The sequence below is a fragment of the Orycteropus afer genome, unplaced genomic scaffold (genome assembly GCF_000298275.1).
Source record: "Orycteropus afer afer isolate SDZICR_OR568_19922 unplaced genomic scaffold, OryAfe1.0 scaffold00306, whole genome shotgun sequence".
NCBI lineage: Eukaryota > Metazoa > Chordata > Mammalia > Tubulidentata > Orycteropodidae > Orycteropus > Orycteropus afer.
Window position 1 is genome coordinate 1,370,715 of NW_006921893.1, and position 15,953 is coordinate 1,386,667.

The 15,953-nt window shown below is 49.4% G+C and overlaps 1 protein-coding gene across 1 annotated transcript; it reads right to left on the bottom strand.

The window, feature by feature from the left end:
* Positions 1-648: 648 nt before the first annotated feature.
* Positions 649-14,273, bottom strand: STC2 (stanniocalcin 2). Its single transcript, XM_007951658.1, has 4 exons — positions 14,123-14,273; positions 11,979-12,121; positions 8,599-8,810; positions 649-1,051 (listed from the first exon to the last, which is right to left on the bottom strand). The coding sequence occupies exons 1-4, from the start codon at positions 14,271-14,273 to the stop codon at positions 649-651; spliced, it is 909 nt and encodes a 302-aa protein (XP_007949849.1).
* Positions 14,274-15,953: the final 1,680 nt, after the last annotated feature.

The following is a 15,953-nucleotide window of genomic DNA, read 5'->3' on the forward strand; positions in this document are numbered from 1 at the left end:
ACTCCTTTGGACAGTGTCCCCCAGATAGAACGATGGCTCAGAAATGACACTTAGAACCCTCCCCCTGCCCCCAAGCAGCTCTAAATCTCAAGGTCCCATGCAAGAAACTGAATTTCGGTTTGGCACCGAGCACCCATGCGGCCCCTGCCTCCTCTCCATCTTTCCTGTATCCCCAGCGATATTTTTACATTCACTCCTGCACTGCGGAATCCAGCCGCCGCCCTCCTCCTCTTCCTCCAAGACAGCACTAGAAGTTGCGGGGTGGGGGGGCCCAGCACCAGGTGTGTGGTCCTGCCCAGGTGGGCGCCCTTGACCCTGCCCCTCCCCAGTCACTTCCCCCACAAGAGGAAACCGCAGATGGCCTCCCACTGGCTCTACGGGCTTGAAAGAAGACTAAGTTACAACGAGGACGACACACTCACTTGAGTATGTGTAAGTGCAGAATTCACCAGGTACAACTGAGACCTCACTGCCCAAGGAGTCTCCATCTCATCTTTCATTCTGCTAACATACACCTTCCTGAAGTCCACAATTCCCATAAAATCCTGCGTGTGACATCCCCCCTCTTTAATGGTAAATGTTTTGGAATGTCCATAGATAAGAAAATGGACGGCGTGGAGGAAAGATTTCATGGCCAGGCCGCTCACTTCACCTCCGGATATCGGAATACTCAGACTGCTCATCCTCCCACTCGCTGCTTCCAGAAGATCCCTGGGCCCCATGGCCCCCGGCTCTGCCCCGGGCATGGGCGTTTGGGTGGCTCTTGCTGCTTCGCTCACCCTTGGCCCCTCTGCTGGTCTCCCTACTATTGGGCTCTGTGAGGTGGTGGCCCACTTCCCCATGGGGGGCCCTAGAAAGCTTGGCTCTGTCCACCTGGAGCTGGCGTTCGGGGGGCACCGTGGGGGGCCTCTGGGCTGCCGAGGTGCAGAAGCTCAAGATGGAGCAGAGGCTCCCCCAGTTCTGTTCACACTGAGCCTGCACGCTGTGGGTGATGGCCTCCTTTACCTCTTCCCCACATGTCAGCAGCAGGTTCACCAGGTCCACATAGGGCCTAGAAATAGATAGTAAAGAGAAAGAGAGATACTGAGAATGGGACAAGTCCCCATTGGGCTATCAAGGGTAGTGACGACACTAGGAAAGAGAGATAGGACTTGAGTTTGGTTTGGTCAAAGACCTTTCTGGAATTCAGCTTCTACTCATCTTCTATGCAGTAGTACTGGCCTCCCCCAACTTGTACTGAGTGGAGATGGTGCTCCAGGCTCCACGCCAGGCATTGGAGGTCATTAGAGGGACAGAGAGGCTCCTGCTCTCCGAGTAACTGTAGAAATAGAGCTCACCACATGGAAAAGGACAGGCCACATTCCACAGGTGCATATGGTAAAGGCTAGGAGTCCAACTCTACAACAAAGAGCCTTGGGGAAGGTGGAGAACCAGAGGGTGAGGACTTGGGCTAGGGCCAGTAATGGAATAGGGTGAATAATGGAAGGCATGTTTAGGGCATGCTAGGGAGGTGGGTTCTTGCTGGAGTGGAGAGGTGTCCGGGGACCTCTAGAATGGTACTTAGGCAAATGGTGGAGGTCCTTCAGTACCAAATGGAAGGAGCCATAGAAGCCCTCTTAGGGGGGCTCCGGAATGGTCTCCATGAACCTCACATTATTTTCTTGCATGTGGCTTTAGTGAGGCCAGCTTACTTTGGATGACGTGCCACTTCCCTGGGCAAAAGAAACCATCCCTCATATCCAGGTTTGCCACTAGTCCAGGCTAATGGGAAAGTCATAGCTCGTGGAAGTTACTAGATACACTGCCCTCTTAACCTTCCCTCTGCATCTAGAGACACCTGGAAGCTGTGGAGAAGGGTGGGGAGCACTATCTTAGGATGCTCTCTCCCAGGCAGCTTCTCCCTTTGTTGGCTGGAGAGGCTGAGGGGTGGGAGTGGTGAGCCACACTTCTTTGTTTAATCTGAGCTTCCCCCTAAACTGGAAGTGAGGGCTAGCAGCAGGAGGCTTCGAACAAGAGCTGGGTCTCTGTGAAATGTACTGTTTCAAAGTGAAACTCACTCAGGTCTGGAGGGGAGAGCAAATTACCCAGGCCCTTCTGGTTGTCTTGGTATGCTTAAGGAGAACTGCTGGAGGTGGAGTGACTACATCTTGGAAACCCTGCCTTTGTCCTTGTGTGGTGGGGATGTGAGGAAGGTAGGAGCAGCTGCCTACTTTTTGTATCTTTGGGCCCTTTTAGTAAGGAATGTCTCTGGCAATGAGCTCCCATGGTCCACTCACTGTGCCTTTCATACCATTCACTGGGACTGTTCGGATCCCCAAAGGGGGTTTGGAATGCTTCACGTGGCTCCCAGATTCTTAATGCAGCTCTTGCCTAGCAAAGTTTCTGGATATATCTGACTGCAAGTATTGCAGCTCTGGGCTATCACCTTGGGCAGGACAATCACTCTGTGGAGTGAGGTCACTTATAACACTTTTTTCTTCCATAAGCCTGGACCACCTGAGCAGCTGCATTCCAGTCCACTTTATCTCTTCTTTGCAAGGGGGCAGCTGTTTTCATGCAGAAAGCGGGGGAGATTATTTTTTAAAGCTTGTAAAGCAGTTTACTGCCCTTTTCTTCATTATGAGTCCTCAAGTTGTTGTTGGGTGAACTGTCCTTATTTCAAGGATGTAAAAACTGAGACAAGGGGAGAGAATGTGGCTTTAGGAAGTTTCTGAGGCTAGAAAGGCCTGGGGCCGGGCTGAGAGCAGAGGAGAGGAATGTTGTGGCTGATGGATATCAAGCTGCCTTTTAAGGCCCACTTCATGGCTTGGGAGTCTGAGATTCTGATATCTCATGGGGCAAGTTGCTTAAACTTTCTAAGGCAGAGAGTTTCCTTGTCTGTAACTGTGACAAGGAAGGGACAACACTTGTCTTAGGCCACCAGAAGGAGGGCAATGTGAAGGAAATGCTCAACTCATGCTTGTTGCCTTTCATGTTTTGAAAACTTGCAACTGGCCTCAGGTAGCACAGGAAGGTATCTCCTGAAGCAGAGTCCCTGAGTGGTGCCAAAGGTTTCGGCTCCTAACTGAAAGGTTGGAGGTCTGAGTCCATCCAGAGGTGCACTGCAAGAAAGGCATACCTATCGACTTCCAAAAAATCAGATATTGTGTTCCCTGTGGAACATAGCTGTACTCTGACACATGGGGAGTTGCCAGGAATCACAGTGAACTCAAGGGCAACAGGTTCTCTGCTGAAGCAGGAACACGATTTTAGCACCTTGTTGGTTGTACCTTCCACCCCTCTGGGGCTGGATGAGAAAACTGCAGGGCCTGAGTCTGTGAGGCTCTGCTTTCAAGGTTCTTTCTTTCCCCAGAGTTAGGGAAGGCTTGGGAAGGCTCTCTGGGGAATATACAGCTGCCTGTTGGCCTCCAGTGTCAGGGCATTTTTTCTCCAAAGAGCTCTCAGAACCCTGTGGCTGACCTGAGAAGGCTGACAAGCCTACATATTACTCTGCCCTTGGCTCTCTCTCCCGAGGAGAAAGCTGTGTGCTGTTCGGAGGGTGTGTATGGTGAACCTAGCTAATCTAAGCCGTGTTCTGAGCTGGCCTGGTGCCTTCTCAGGCTGCAAGCTCAGCCTGTGTCTAATGACAAAGCCCAGCTCTCTCAACTGGGTGTCAGCAAGGCTGAAGGATTTTTAAAATACTTGGAGGGGGATGTATGTGCCTGCTCAGATGATCAATGGCTACCAGCACATAGTGACAAAGCGTGTGGTGGCCAAGCAGGGCTGGCTACAGCTGAGGGGGCAGATGATAAGGAGAAAATGAGGTGGGAAGGGGTAGGGAGCAGAGTTTGAAGAGAACCACTGTAACTGACTGTGTTACACTGTAACTACTGTGTTACTGACTGGCTTGGTGAAGATGGGATTGAGGAATGGGGATGGTGTGGATTTAGGGGTGCCTGTGATATCCTCTTCTCTAAAGTGAGAAGCAAATTTTGTTCTCATTTTCTTGTCTGTGACTAATGCCAACACATTCCTAAGTGTTTTTTTTTTTTTTTTTTTTAATTGGGACTGGCAAGATTCTTTGGATCAAAATCAGGTAAGACGGTTCGAAAACCAAAACGCTCAGGCAATTCAGTTTGAAGGTCAAGGAGATGCACTGCATAGTCATAGCTTCATAAGGGGGCGGGGCTGTGGGGACCTGGAGTTTAGTGAGGATCCATGGGCGGTACAAATGGTTAATGTGCTGAGCTGTTAACTGAAAGGCTGGCAGTTTGAGTCCACTCAGAGGCATCTAGGAAGAAAGTTCTGGTGATCTATTTCTGAAAGATCAGCCATTGAAAACCCTATGGAGTAAAGTCCTACTCTGACACACATGGAGTTGTCATAAATCAGACTTGACTCTGGCAACTGGTTTACTAGTTGGAGTTAGGGGAGACCCACTGCCTGGAAGTGCCCGCTTAGTAGAAAGCAAGAGGATACGCATGCAGTCACAGGAGTGTTTTTAAAGGAAGCCCAGGTTACTTATCAGAGTGGGCACCCTCCATTTTCAGATCAGGCTGGGGATGGGGCATCTGGGCGCCTTCTAAATAATGCAGAGCCCTCTGGAGGTAAGTGTTGCATGAGTAAGTGTTTCCATGAGGAGACACTAGAAAGTCTTCTTATGTTTTCTCAAAACTCAATGCCAGTGAGTTGATTCCGACTCACAGTAACCCTTTAGGACAGAGTAGAACTGCTCCATAGGGTTTCCAAGGCTATACATCCATACAGAAGCAGATCATCTCATCTTTCTCCTGCAGAGCTGCTGGGGGGTTTGAACTGCTGACCTTTTGGTTAGCGGCTGAATGCTTTAACCACTATACTACTAGAGCTCACTCTTTTGTCCGGTTGTTGTTATGTGCTGTCGAGTCGTACCCAACTCATAGCGACCCCTCCTTGGGTTTCTGAAGCAGTATCACTACGGAAGTAGATTGCCCCATCTTCCTTCCGAGGAGTGGCTGGTGTGTTTGAACCGCCAGCCTTCTGGTTAGCAGTCAAGTGCTTTAGGCACTATGCTACCAAAAAACTGTAGAACTTTCTGTTTTTCCAAAGAACATTTCTTCTCTAAGGAGACAAAGTTTTCTCTAACTCCAGGAATGTATTATAGACTTATATACTAGCACTCCTACAGCATCCTCTACACTTGAGGCCATCAAAATAGCTTTAATGAGTGACAGCAAGTCACAGGAGACTGAACTTTATGGAGTTTCTCACCCATGGGGCATTTGTCTCTTGCATCACTGATAGACTTGGGAGAAAAATCCTTCTTTTCTAGAGGCATCTTGGAGGAAGGGAATTTTACAGTGTTCTACCTGAGAAGTATAAATGATTTACATGCTTGGCTGCTAAGTGAAAGGTTGGAGGTTCGTATCTACCCAGAGGTGCCTTGGAAGAAAAGCCTGGTGATCTGCTTCTGAAAAATCAGTCATTGAAAACCCTATGGGACACAGTTTCTCTGACACACATGAGGTTGCCAGGAGTCACAGTTGACTCAATGGCATCTGGTACTGATTCTTCATGTATAATGGGGATATGTTTGACAAGGAAGTGAAAGCGCCACACCTGGGGACCAGTGAGCCTTCAGCAGGCCTGGTTGAGAAGACAGGTGAGGACCAAGGAAGTTTGAGGTCTATTCCTGACAACTAGCTTCATTTATATATATCACCAACTCTCCTCGTCCAGAGCAAAGAAGAATGAAAGAAACCAAAGACTCATGGAAACAATTAGTCCCAGCAACTGGTACCCCATGTGATCCTCAGCCTATACAACTATGAAACCAGAAGAACTAGATGGTGCCTGGCTACCAATGTCAATCACTCAGGGGGGGATCTATGTAGGAGATCCTGGATAGAGAGGGAGAACAATGTAGAACAAAGCTGACAATCATTTGCAAACAAAAAGGGACCAGGTTTGCTGGTCTGATAGAGCCTGATGGAACCACTGAGACTATGACCCGTAGCTGCCCTTCAGGTCTGGAATTGAACCCACCCCTGTGGCTTCTAGCCAAACAAGAGACAGGCGTATGAGGTAAACATTTACACTAGGTAGATACACTCCTTGGGGAGATCAATCATGGGAGAATAGAAGGGCTGTTTATGCATAGGGAGACAGCTCAGGGGGCAGGAGTGCATGGAGGGAAGGATACAGGGAAGAGGTAACTATGGGGAGGAGGTGGGAGGGGAGCTGTTGCATTGGGGTAAATTGTAATCAATGTCATGAGACAAAGTGTATGTGAGCTGCTGTATGGAAAGTGAATTTGCTCTGTAAACCCTTTTCAGCCTTTTGATTTCACCCAAATCACACACACACACACACACACACAATACATACACACACAATACATATACACACACATATACACACATATATATATCACCAAGTCCCAAGCTGAAAAGTGTGAATTAAATCTCAGAGCAAGTTCTTCAACCTTGTAGAATCAGTGTCTTCATATGTTAAATGGGGCTATTGATTTCTGTCCTTTAACATTGTTGGGAAGGATAATCCATGTAAAGCCCTTGTCCAAGGACTTACAAAAAGGTAGCTATCATTATTATTGTTGTTACTGATGCTCTTGTTGCTACTGTTCCTTTACAAAGTAGGTAATATTTTATACAGTATGAGTACATCTCAAGGAAAAGGTTATTATTAAACATTATTAAAGGTTATTAATAAAACATTATTAATGCTCTTGGCAAGAGCTGCCTGTAGAATTTTCCAGTGACTCTTACAGTTCTAACACTGTAGCGGGGATGTTGCGAGATACCTAGAACCTCATAAACAAGTGGAAAATAACATGACATGGCTCTTGTCTGGCTCTTGTCTTTGATGATCCAAGTGGTTATTGTGGGATGAGATGTTGTCTATTTAGTGACATAGTGGGAAGAAGGTTCTGGCACAAACTGAGGAGCAAGAATTAATAAAATTGTACTGATTTGGCCCAATAAATCACCATGGGAGGCCAAATGGTGCCATAAACTGGTAATGATTTGCAAGGATTGTTTAGTATCAGTTTTCTTTCTCTTGCATCTTCCAGGACAGGGCTATCATTACCTTTTGGCCTTACTGGCCATACTTCATATAAGGAGTAAGTAGGTGCCAACATGCTTTACCAAAATTTAGAACTGCCATTAGTTAGGTGTGCTCAACTACTAATCGAAAGGTTGGCAGTTCAAATTCACTCAGAAGCACCTTGGAAAAAAGGCCTGATGATCTACATCCAAAAGGTTTCAGCCTTGAAAACCCTATGGAGTGCAGTTCTTCTCTGCACACATGGGGTTGCCATGGGCTGGAACTTACGGCTCGGCAACTGGTTTGATTTCTGTTTTTTTTATAGATGGAATATTTTAAAAAGAATTTTAAGGAATGAGATGTCCAGTATCACTGAATTGCAAGTTTCCAAATACATAAGATAATGTTTCCTCACTTTGGCATAAAGCTGTTTAACTAAAATTTGTGACATTGGTTTTGCATTTTCTCTGGGAAGCCATCTGTGCCTTAGAGGTGACTCGAATCTCCTAACGAAAGGAGGAACTCCCTGGGTGGTGCAAAAGGTTAACAAGCACAGCTGCTAACCCGGAAGCGGGGACGTCTGAGTCCACCCAGAGGCCCCTCAGGAGAAAGGGCTAGTGATGCACTTCCGAAAACTCAGTCACTGAAAACCCTCCAGAGCACAGCTCTACTTGGACACACATAGGGTCACCATGATGAGCTGGAGCTGATTCAAAGGCAACTCTCTCTCTCTCTCTCTTTTTTAAAGGAAAGAAGAGCTTGTGGTGGCAGTGATAAAACTATGGCTCTTAAAATCAAACTCACTGCCCTCAAGTCTATTCCAACTCTTAGCAACCCCTCCTTGGGTTTCCCAGTTAGTACCTCTATGGAAGTACATTGCCTAGTCTTCCTTCTGAGGAGTGGCTGGTGGGTTTGAATCTCTAGCCTTCTGGTTATCAGTCAAATGCCTTAGGCACTATGCCACCAGAGCTCCTTAGGTTTTGTTACATAAGAGTGTAAGTTATGGAGCCAAACTGTCTATGGCTTTGCTTCTCACTAGCTCTATGACCTTCACCTCAATGAGTCTCAGTTTGCTTATCTGTAAAATGGAGATGTTAAGGGTACCCATCTCACAGGACTGTTGTGAGAATCAAGAGAAAATTCCATATAAAGCCCTTGGCACTTAGTAAATGCTCAGTGCATCATGCTATTAGCAATCGGCTGCCCCCAAGGACATCTATACAACTAAGTGGGATACTCTGAAAACTACTGTGTTCCTGACTGAAGGGAAGGGGAAGAGCCTTTCTGAATCCTACACAGTTCATGCTCATTAAAATTCTCTTGTTTGTAATTGCTTATGATTTAGGAACTGATGGTGGAGTTCTTTTTCATTTTTCCTGAAAGCCAGCAGGAAAGGGGTCACCCAGAGTCAGGGCAGATTTCTGAAGTAAATGGCAACCTCTGTCCCCCATTTTACAGGGGAGTTCAAGCCCCTCAAACTGAATCAAATGCTCCTCCAGTCCCCAGGGCACCATGCCCCTTCCTCTGACCTGGAAGGGGCCCTGCTCCCCTGGCTTTCCACAGGGAAGTACTCACTCCTGCAGCAGTAAGTCCTTGAAGTGGATCATCTCCACCATCACCTGGGTATTCTCCTGTGCGGCAGAGCACAGGTCGTGCTTGAGGTAGCATTCCCGCTGCAACTGGAACACCATTTCCTTGATGGCGGGGCATTTCCGGCTTATGCAGCCAAACCTGTGCCGTAGAGCGTGAGCCTTACACTTCAGGGCGTCTTTGATGAACGACTTGCCCTGAGAAGAGAGACGACAGAGAAGGGAGAGAGAAACAGAAAAGAGTCCTCGTTACATGCTTAGGCATTATCCTTCTTGGGTTTACATGAGATTTTTTTTGACAACTGAACCCCAACGCCTCACTTCAGACTGTCTTTCACATAACTTTAGGTGTATCCAGAATGACATGATACCTATAGAGTTTGGTCAAAAAGGATGTTATTCCTGTAGACTAACAGCTCTGCCTCCTTCCTCTCCAGCCATGCCTTCCAAGCCTCTAGTCCTGGAGCTTCCATGGCTATCTGTTCCCAAGGCAGCCCAGTTTGCATTGTTTGGTTGCAACTTTTCTGGAACGCAAGGAACATCTGGCTAAATCCACAACTCCTTCTTGGTTCCCAGCAATCATTTTTCCCAAGCAGGTGGTGCCGGTTTGCCCAAATCTCACACCTTTGCTTTTTCCTTCTATTCTATGAGCAAAGTCAAGGTAGGGTGCTAGATGTACCTCCCCTGCCTGCCTCAGTGCCCCCCACTGTCCCAAACAAACACTCCTGTTTCCGCCTATCCTTTTAAAGAGGAGCTTTCTTTTCCTTTTAAAAAATGATTCAACTCCTTTAAACGGTTAGGATTATTGTCTCTAAAAGGCTTGCCTGGCACACCGCCTGGCAGCATCTGGAGTCTGGGCTGCCTGGCTGGCGGCCCCTCCCCCACACTCCCTGCCTGTGAGTGGCGAAGGCGGCCAGGCATACATCTGGCCTACAGTGCTCTTTCCTGGCAACCCCATGAGATTGTTCTTATCCTAGAAAGGAGACAGCTGTTGGGGGTGTGGAGGCGAGTCAGGCATTAGCTCCCTTATCAACCTCACATGGCAGAGAGGATTGTGGGATATTGACCCAGGAGATCTCTCACCCTCCATTACTATAGAAACGAACTGTTGCTGGAGAGGTCGCCTGTTTTCAGAGAGGCCAGAAGTAACTGAGTTGAGAAAGTAAATGCGTTTAGATTGGAAGTGGGAAGCCTCTCAACACATTTATTTTGTTCTCCCTTTAGAAAGAATAGAGATAGTGTCTAATCACAGGAAAACCACGTGGCCCACCCACCTCCCCATGGCCCTCTTCCCTCCAACTTTCCAGAGGCAGTGAAATAGGATGGAGGCTAGGGTGTGTTCATTTATTAAGTAGTTATGTGCTGAGATTCAACTCAAAAGGGATGCCTCTCACTTGAGAACATATTCCTGCTGGTTGAGAAACAAAAAGGGAAATGAGTGTATATGAGGCTGCAGCAATCTGCTCTTGCTATTCTTTTCTGACATCCTGTGGGACTGCCCTTAAACACACATCTTTGCCTCTGGAGTTCCTATTATGCTTCCAAATTCTAGTTAATACAGGCCCACTGCCATTCAGTTGACTCCAACTCATAATGACTCTGTGCGACAGCATAGAACCCATAGGGTTTCCAAGGCTATAAATCTTTATGGAAGCAGAGTTTCAAACTGCTGACCTTTTGGTTAGCAGCCAAATGCTTTAACCACTGTGCCACCAGAGCTCCTTAGTTAATATAGAAAGGATGCTTTATTAGGGTAACAGAGCTGCAAGGAGTCTCAAGTTCAAATGTCTTACTTCTTTCCTTCTTGGGTTTCAGCCTCCCCTCTCGCCACCCTATATCCCCACCACCCTATATCCCCTGCCGTTTAGGCAGCCAGCCCCATTGAATCCCCTTTTGGTTCTCAGGCATTGTTTTCAGGTTCTCTACAGGATGTCAAAGGGGCCCTGGTGGCTAAAGTGGTTAAAGCGCATTCAGCTGCTAATCAAAGAGAGGTTGGTGGTTCAAATCTACCAGCTGCTCTGTGGGAGAACGATGAGGCAGTCTATATCCACAAAGATTTACAGCCTTGGAAAACCTGTGGGGGCAGTTCTACTCTGTTTCAAAGGGTCACTGTAAGTTGGAATTTACTCGATGGCAGTGGATTTGGTTTGGTTTTGTCAGGTGATGATGGCCAGTGACTTTCATAAATTACAACTAAGCTGCTGGCCTCATCCACATGTTGTCATTGCACTTCAATGACCTGGGAGAGGATGTTCACGAGATTTAATAACAGTGCTTCAACAGTGATGTCCCTGGCTGATGCAAACAGTTAATGTACTAGGCTGCTAACCAAAAACGTTGGAGGTTCGAGTCCACCCAGAGATACCTCAGAAGACAGGCCTTTGCAATACTTCTGAAAGATTAGCCATTGAAAACCTTAAGGAGCACAGTTTTATTCTGACTCCATGAGTTGGAGTTGACTCAGTGGCAACTGGTGGTGGTGCCCTTCAACAGTGCATAGAAGAGTCAGAGAGAAAACGAAGGTGAACCTTATGCCACATGCCAACTACAAGTGCATTTGGATCATCAGCACTGGAGCCATAAGGTTGCTTGTTGTGTTTCTGTCATGCCCTGAGTGGCAACTTGGCTTTACCCTTGGGATCCTGGGATAAGTGAAGTGGGTCAGGTCCTGGCTATATTTGTTATATAGAGCAAAAGAAAAGTGCAGAATTGAGGGACTCATTCAGGGTTTTGAATATTCAGGTTAGGAGAGGAAGGTCCACTACTTAGGAAGAATATAAAACTGCTTTTCTGGAGGGCCTGATTTATCCAGGTTGCCCACCACATAATCACTAGGAGACAATGAAGTTCCGAAAATTCTCTCATTTAACCCACTGCTGTTGAGTTGATTCTGATTCATAGAGCCTTACAGGACAGAGCAGAACTGTTTCACTTACTTGTCTCTAGTAGGTGAAAATAACTTTGGAAATGTATAATTGGTGTCCCTGTCTGCTCTCCCTAATCTACTGTTCCAATGTGATGGGCCTTGGGAACTGCGTTCTGGGAAGCCATACAAGGTGTTTATAATTTACCATGACTTTTATCTTCTCTGCTTAAATTGTTCAACTTGCCCTCCATTCCTCTTTGCTTTGTAGACACAGTGTAAGAGTGTAGAAAGATTTATTCCACATGGCAGCTCCAGAGAGCAGAGTGTGAGTGCAGTGGGCAGACCCTGGCATTCTGCTGTATACCGAGAATATCTTTTGCAAGTGCTAAAACACACCACAAAGAAGAGCTATGGAAATCTGTTAACAAATCTTTTCCAATGAACATCTCAATTATGCTGTGCCAACCCAAAACATCCTTCATGCTATATATGGTTTGTACCTGGGCATCAAATTTTCCAGCATTGTGCAGGAAAGTCATGCAGATCCCATGTAAGCCCCGGATCTCACAAGAGTTGTTTTCAAAACACTCAAACACGCCACATCCCACATCGCCGGCGTTGACCAAACAGTGCTGGATTTCAGCTAAAATGAAAATAGAAATACACACATACATGGATCATCCATGCTGGGCAACAGATACAGAGAGACTGAAATAAAAGTTAGTGATGACTAGTTCAAGATTAGAAAAGATGAGGAAGAAAAATATCATCAACCTGTGAAAAATATTATTTGTGAAAAAAATTTAGCCAAACTGACATCACAAAAATCACAATTGGAAGTTAGGTTTGGGTGTTCCATTTCTCATGCTTCCCATTTTATTCAACTATTTGTGGGCATACTTAGTGCGAGAGCAGAAGACATTGCAGCTTTTAAACACATTTTAAAGACAAAAATTAGTTTGAGGACTCTCAGATTGCTTTCTCCCTTCTGTCCTTCATCACTGAATGAAATACCCTTCTCTGCTTGGTTCTGTAAATGCTGCTGCTAGGAAATCATAGCCATTTCCTTCCTGACCCCCAACTGAGAGCGTCCAAAAAGCAATTTCAATTCAGCTTTATGATTCAACACCTAAAAATCAAAACAAAATTCCTATTAATGCAGCGCCTCCAAACCATCCGCATTAAAAATACCACGCTAGTGAAGCTGCGGTTTGCGAGCAGCTCAGATGGGGGGCAGCCTTCAGAAACGCCACCATTGCGGGCAGCGGCGCCTTTTAATTAGCGATCTGGTGTGAGATGGCACTTAATTCCCCAGAAGCCCGGTGGCTCGGGGACCTTTGTGCCCTCCTTCCCAGGATGTGGCCCTAATTCCTCCTTCGGAAAGGGCAGACTGAGGGAGTTAACTGCCAAGCTGCCAAGTGCAAAGCCTCTTTTCTCTCCCTCCCCCCTACCCAATTCCCTGATTTAAACCAACCACAAAATTACATCAGAAAAGTATATTTTGGAAGAAGGGCGGGGTCAGAGTAGATAATCCGTATTCAGATTAAATCTAGCGAGAGAATGAGGGGCGTGTATTTGTGGAGGGTCACCAACTACTGAGAATCAGGTTCAGTTCCCTGAGAAAGCGCTGGAGAGGGGGAAGGGCAGAGAAGAGTGCTCATTAGTGGGGAGCGCCGGCCCTGGGCGCTAACACCGGCACGTGGAGAAGAGAGGTTCCCGGATGACCCCACCTACGGCCTCAGCGCGCGGGGCAGGACCGGTGCAGGCAAGCGAGTCACTCACTTGGGGCGTCCCTAATAGGCACTAGTGCATTCCTGCTTTAGCCGGGAGGGCGCTCTGCTGCAGCGTTCGCACGCCCCCTCCCCTCAAAAAAGATGAGGGGTAGGGTAGAGCGAAGGCACTGTGGGCAGATTTGCTTCTCTCTCGGGAGCTGGGAGAAGGTCCAGCCTCGAGTTCTGCACGCTTGGCTCGGCTTCGCAGCTTGCAAGGGACAGAAAAGCCGGCTGAGCAGCGGCGGCGCACAGTTGGGGCCGTGTGATCATTTCTCGGCTGACTGATCTGCCCAGGAGAGGAGATTGGCGGCAGCGCGGCGGAGGTAAGCTTTGCGCGTTATCGCCTTTCGGAAAGCAATATCCCCAGGGGGAAAGTTCGCCAAGCAATTTGGCCCGCCTGCAAAGTTCTCGCACTTCTCGCATCTTTGGAGGAGGGGGAGAAGCGGTCCTTCCGAGGCCGCCTGGCTGGGAAGAGAAGTTTTCTGCGTGCAGGGCGCGGCCCGGCTCCGGAGACCCTCCGCCTCTCCCGCAGGCCCGCCAGGATAGGATGCAGCAGCACACTGCACCGGACCCCGGACTCGGACTGGGTGCTGGCAGCGTGGGGCGCTGCCTCATTTTCCGTCAGTCCTGACGAGGACAGCAACAAGTCCTGCCCTAACCATTTCATCACCCTGACAGCACGTGCAGATTCCGGGCGCGCAGCGTCCGGCGCAGACTTCTCCTCGCGCTCCCCTTTTGCACGTTCCGGTCCACCCCAAGAGTTTGCGTGACCCTAGGTGGGCGCCCGGCTCCGGGCGAAGTGCCCGGGCGTGCTGTATGGTTGCACCATGTCCCCTCCCTGCAGCTTCCTGCCGCGGGGCGCACGCACTTACCTGTGTTCTGCAGGGACAGGCGTCCTTTCTGCTGGGAGCCCCTGTCTTGGGAACCCTCGGGCGGGTTAGTAGCGTCGGTCCCTCGCGCCGGGTCGAAGGTGGTCAACATCAAAGCCAGGGTCACGAACTGGCCCAGCCGCTCGACACACATGGTTCTTGGTGTAAACCTACCGCCTGGAGACCTGGATTCTTTGTGCTCTCCTCCTCTTCCTCCTCCTTCGCCGCTTCCCCTCCTCCTCCCACTCTTCTTCCTTGCTTGCCTTTTCCCTCCTCCTCGAGGCCGCGGCTCGGATAGAGGTTACCCAGCGCCCTCCCGTAGCTCTCCGGAGAGCATGTGACCAGGCCGTTAGCAGCGCCGCGAGTGCCTGGCAATGCAGGGATGGTGCCTCAAATATCCCTGGAAGCTCTGGTGTCACTTGAATGAAGGAGTCGAGCAGGTGTTGTCCTGGCGGCTGGACCAATCCGAGACCCCGGCCCGTTTGACAACACGGCTGGGAGGCGGGGCCTGCGCCCAACTACTACAGGAGGAAGCGGAGCGCCTCTGGGAGCGCCCCACAAAGTTCTCGACCTGGAGGCGGCCACGCGTTTGCGTGAGTGTGTGTGAGTGTGTGTGAGCGCGGCCGGAGATGCGTGCGCGTGTATGGGCGCTCCAGGGCAATGGCCGAACTGACTGAAACAAATAAAAGCGAACCCCAGCTCCGGTTGCAGTTCAAAAATGCAGGAGGAGACGATCTGCGCTGGGACTGCGTCCCCCGGGCCCCTGGCTCGCATCACACCCTCACCAGGCTGGGAAAGTTTCCTCTTTCCGCTGTTTGGAGTTCAAAGATTCCCAGCCCCAAGCAAGGCCTTGGCAGATTGAAGGAGTAGTCTAGGCACAGCGATGCTCCGGGCAAACTGACCACATATGGGTATTCCTGGCGTTGTGCCATTTGGAATTAAAAAAAAAAAAAAAAAATCCAACACTAACTGTTGAAGGTAGGAGTAGAAGCACTAGATACAGTACTCGGCCTGAGCAACTGCCCTCTTCCCCCTTTCTTATTGCCCTGTTTGGTGGGCAGCGTCTTCGTGGGGCTGTGCAATACTTGGGGTGTCAGTTTCTCACCCCTCCCCCCAATCCAGACGGATTCTCGGCTGGGCTGCGGAGATCCAGGTGACAGTCCGGACTTGCATCATTTCCAGGCGGGTGGCAGGGAGGCCTTGGCAGCCCTGAGTCAGCCCGCCGCGGAGCATCGCATGCCCCGGGGGCCGGAGCTTGAAAGGCAACTTTACGCGTCTCCAAACAGGCTCTTCCATTTTCCCAAAGCGCTACTCGCCGCCCCGCTCCGGGTCCCTTTTACTCTCCAAGCATCGGATGGCAATGGGTTTAAAACAACAACAACAACCCAAAAGACAAAAGCCTAGAGAAATTCTCCTCACTTTTCCTCCCTCCTAGTTCTAGCTCCCTGCCCAAGCTAGGCCGGGCGGCTTGCTCCCTGGCCGAGGAAGGCTGAAAAAAGTTGGGCGCCGCTCGGAGCGCTCCTTCCCCCGCTGTGTGTGTACGTGTGCACGCTCACGTCTCCCCGGCGCCGGCGCGGGGGCCGGGGACAGGAACTGCTCTGGGCTGGTCAGCCCGACGGCGCACCCCGGGGGCTCGCGGGCTGTTGGAGGGACCGGATGCGAGCGCAGCCGCGGAGCGCTTAAGCACTCTCCCCGGCTAGGCGCGCCCTCGCCCCTCCCCCGTCGCCCCCACTCTCCTCCTGGAGAACAGGTGAGCCGGGGTACAAGCCTGCCCTCACACTCCCGCCTAGCTCTCGGCTTTAGCGCTCTGCGGTAATGCGCCGGAAAGGTTTCA

Coding starts and splice junctions, on each gene's coding strand:
- STC2 (XM_007951658.1), bottom strand. CDS start 14,273: ATGTGTGTCGAGCGGCTGGGCCAGTTCGTGACCCTGGCTTTGATGTTG. Junction 8,811..11,978: donor CTGGAAAATTTGATGCCCAG/GTACAAACCATA, acceptor CTCTCTTCTCAG/GGCAAGTCGTTCATCAAAGA. Junction 1,052..8,598: donor AAGGACTTACTGCTGCAGGA/GTGAGTACTTCC, acceptor ATCTATTTCTAG/GCCCTATGTGGACCTGGTGA.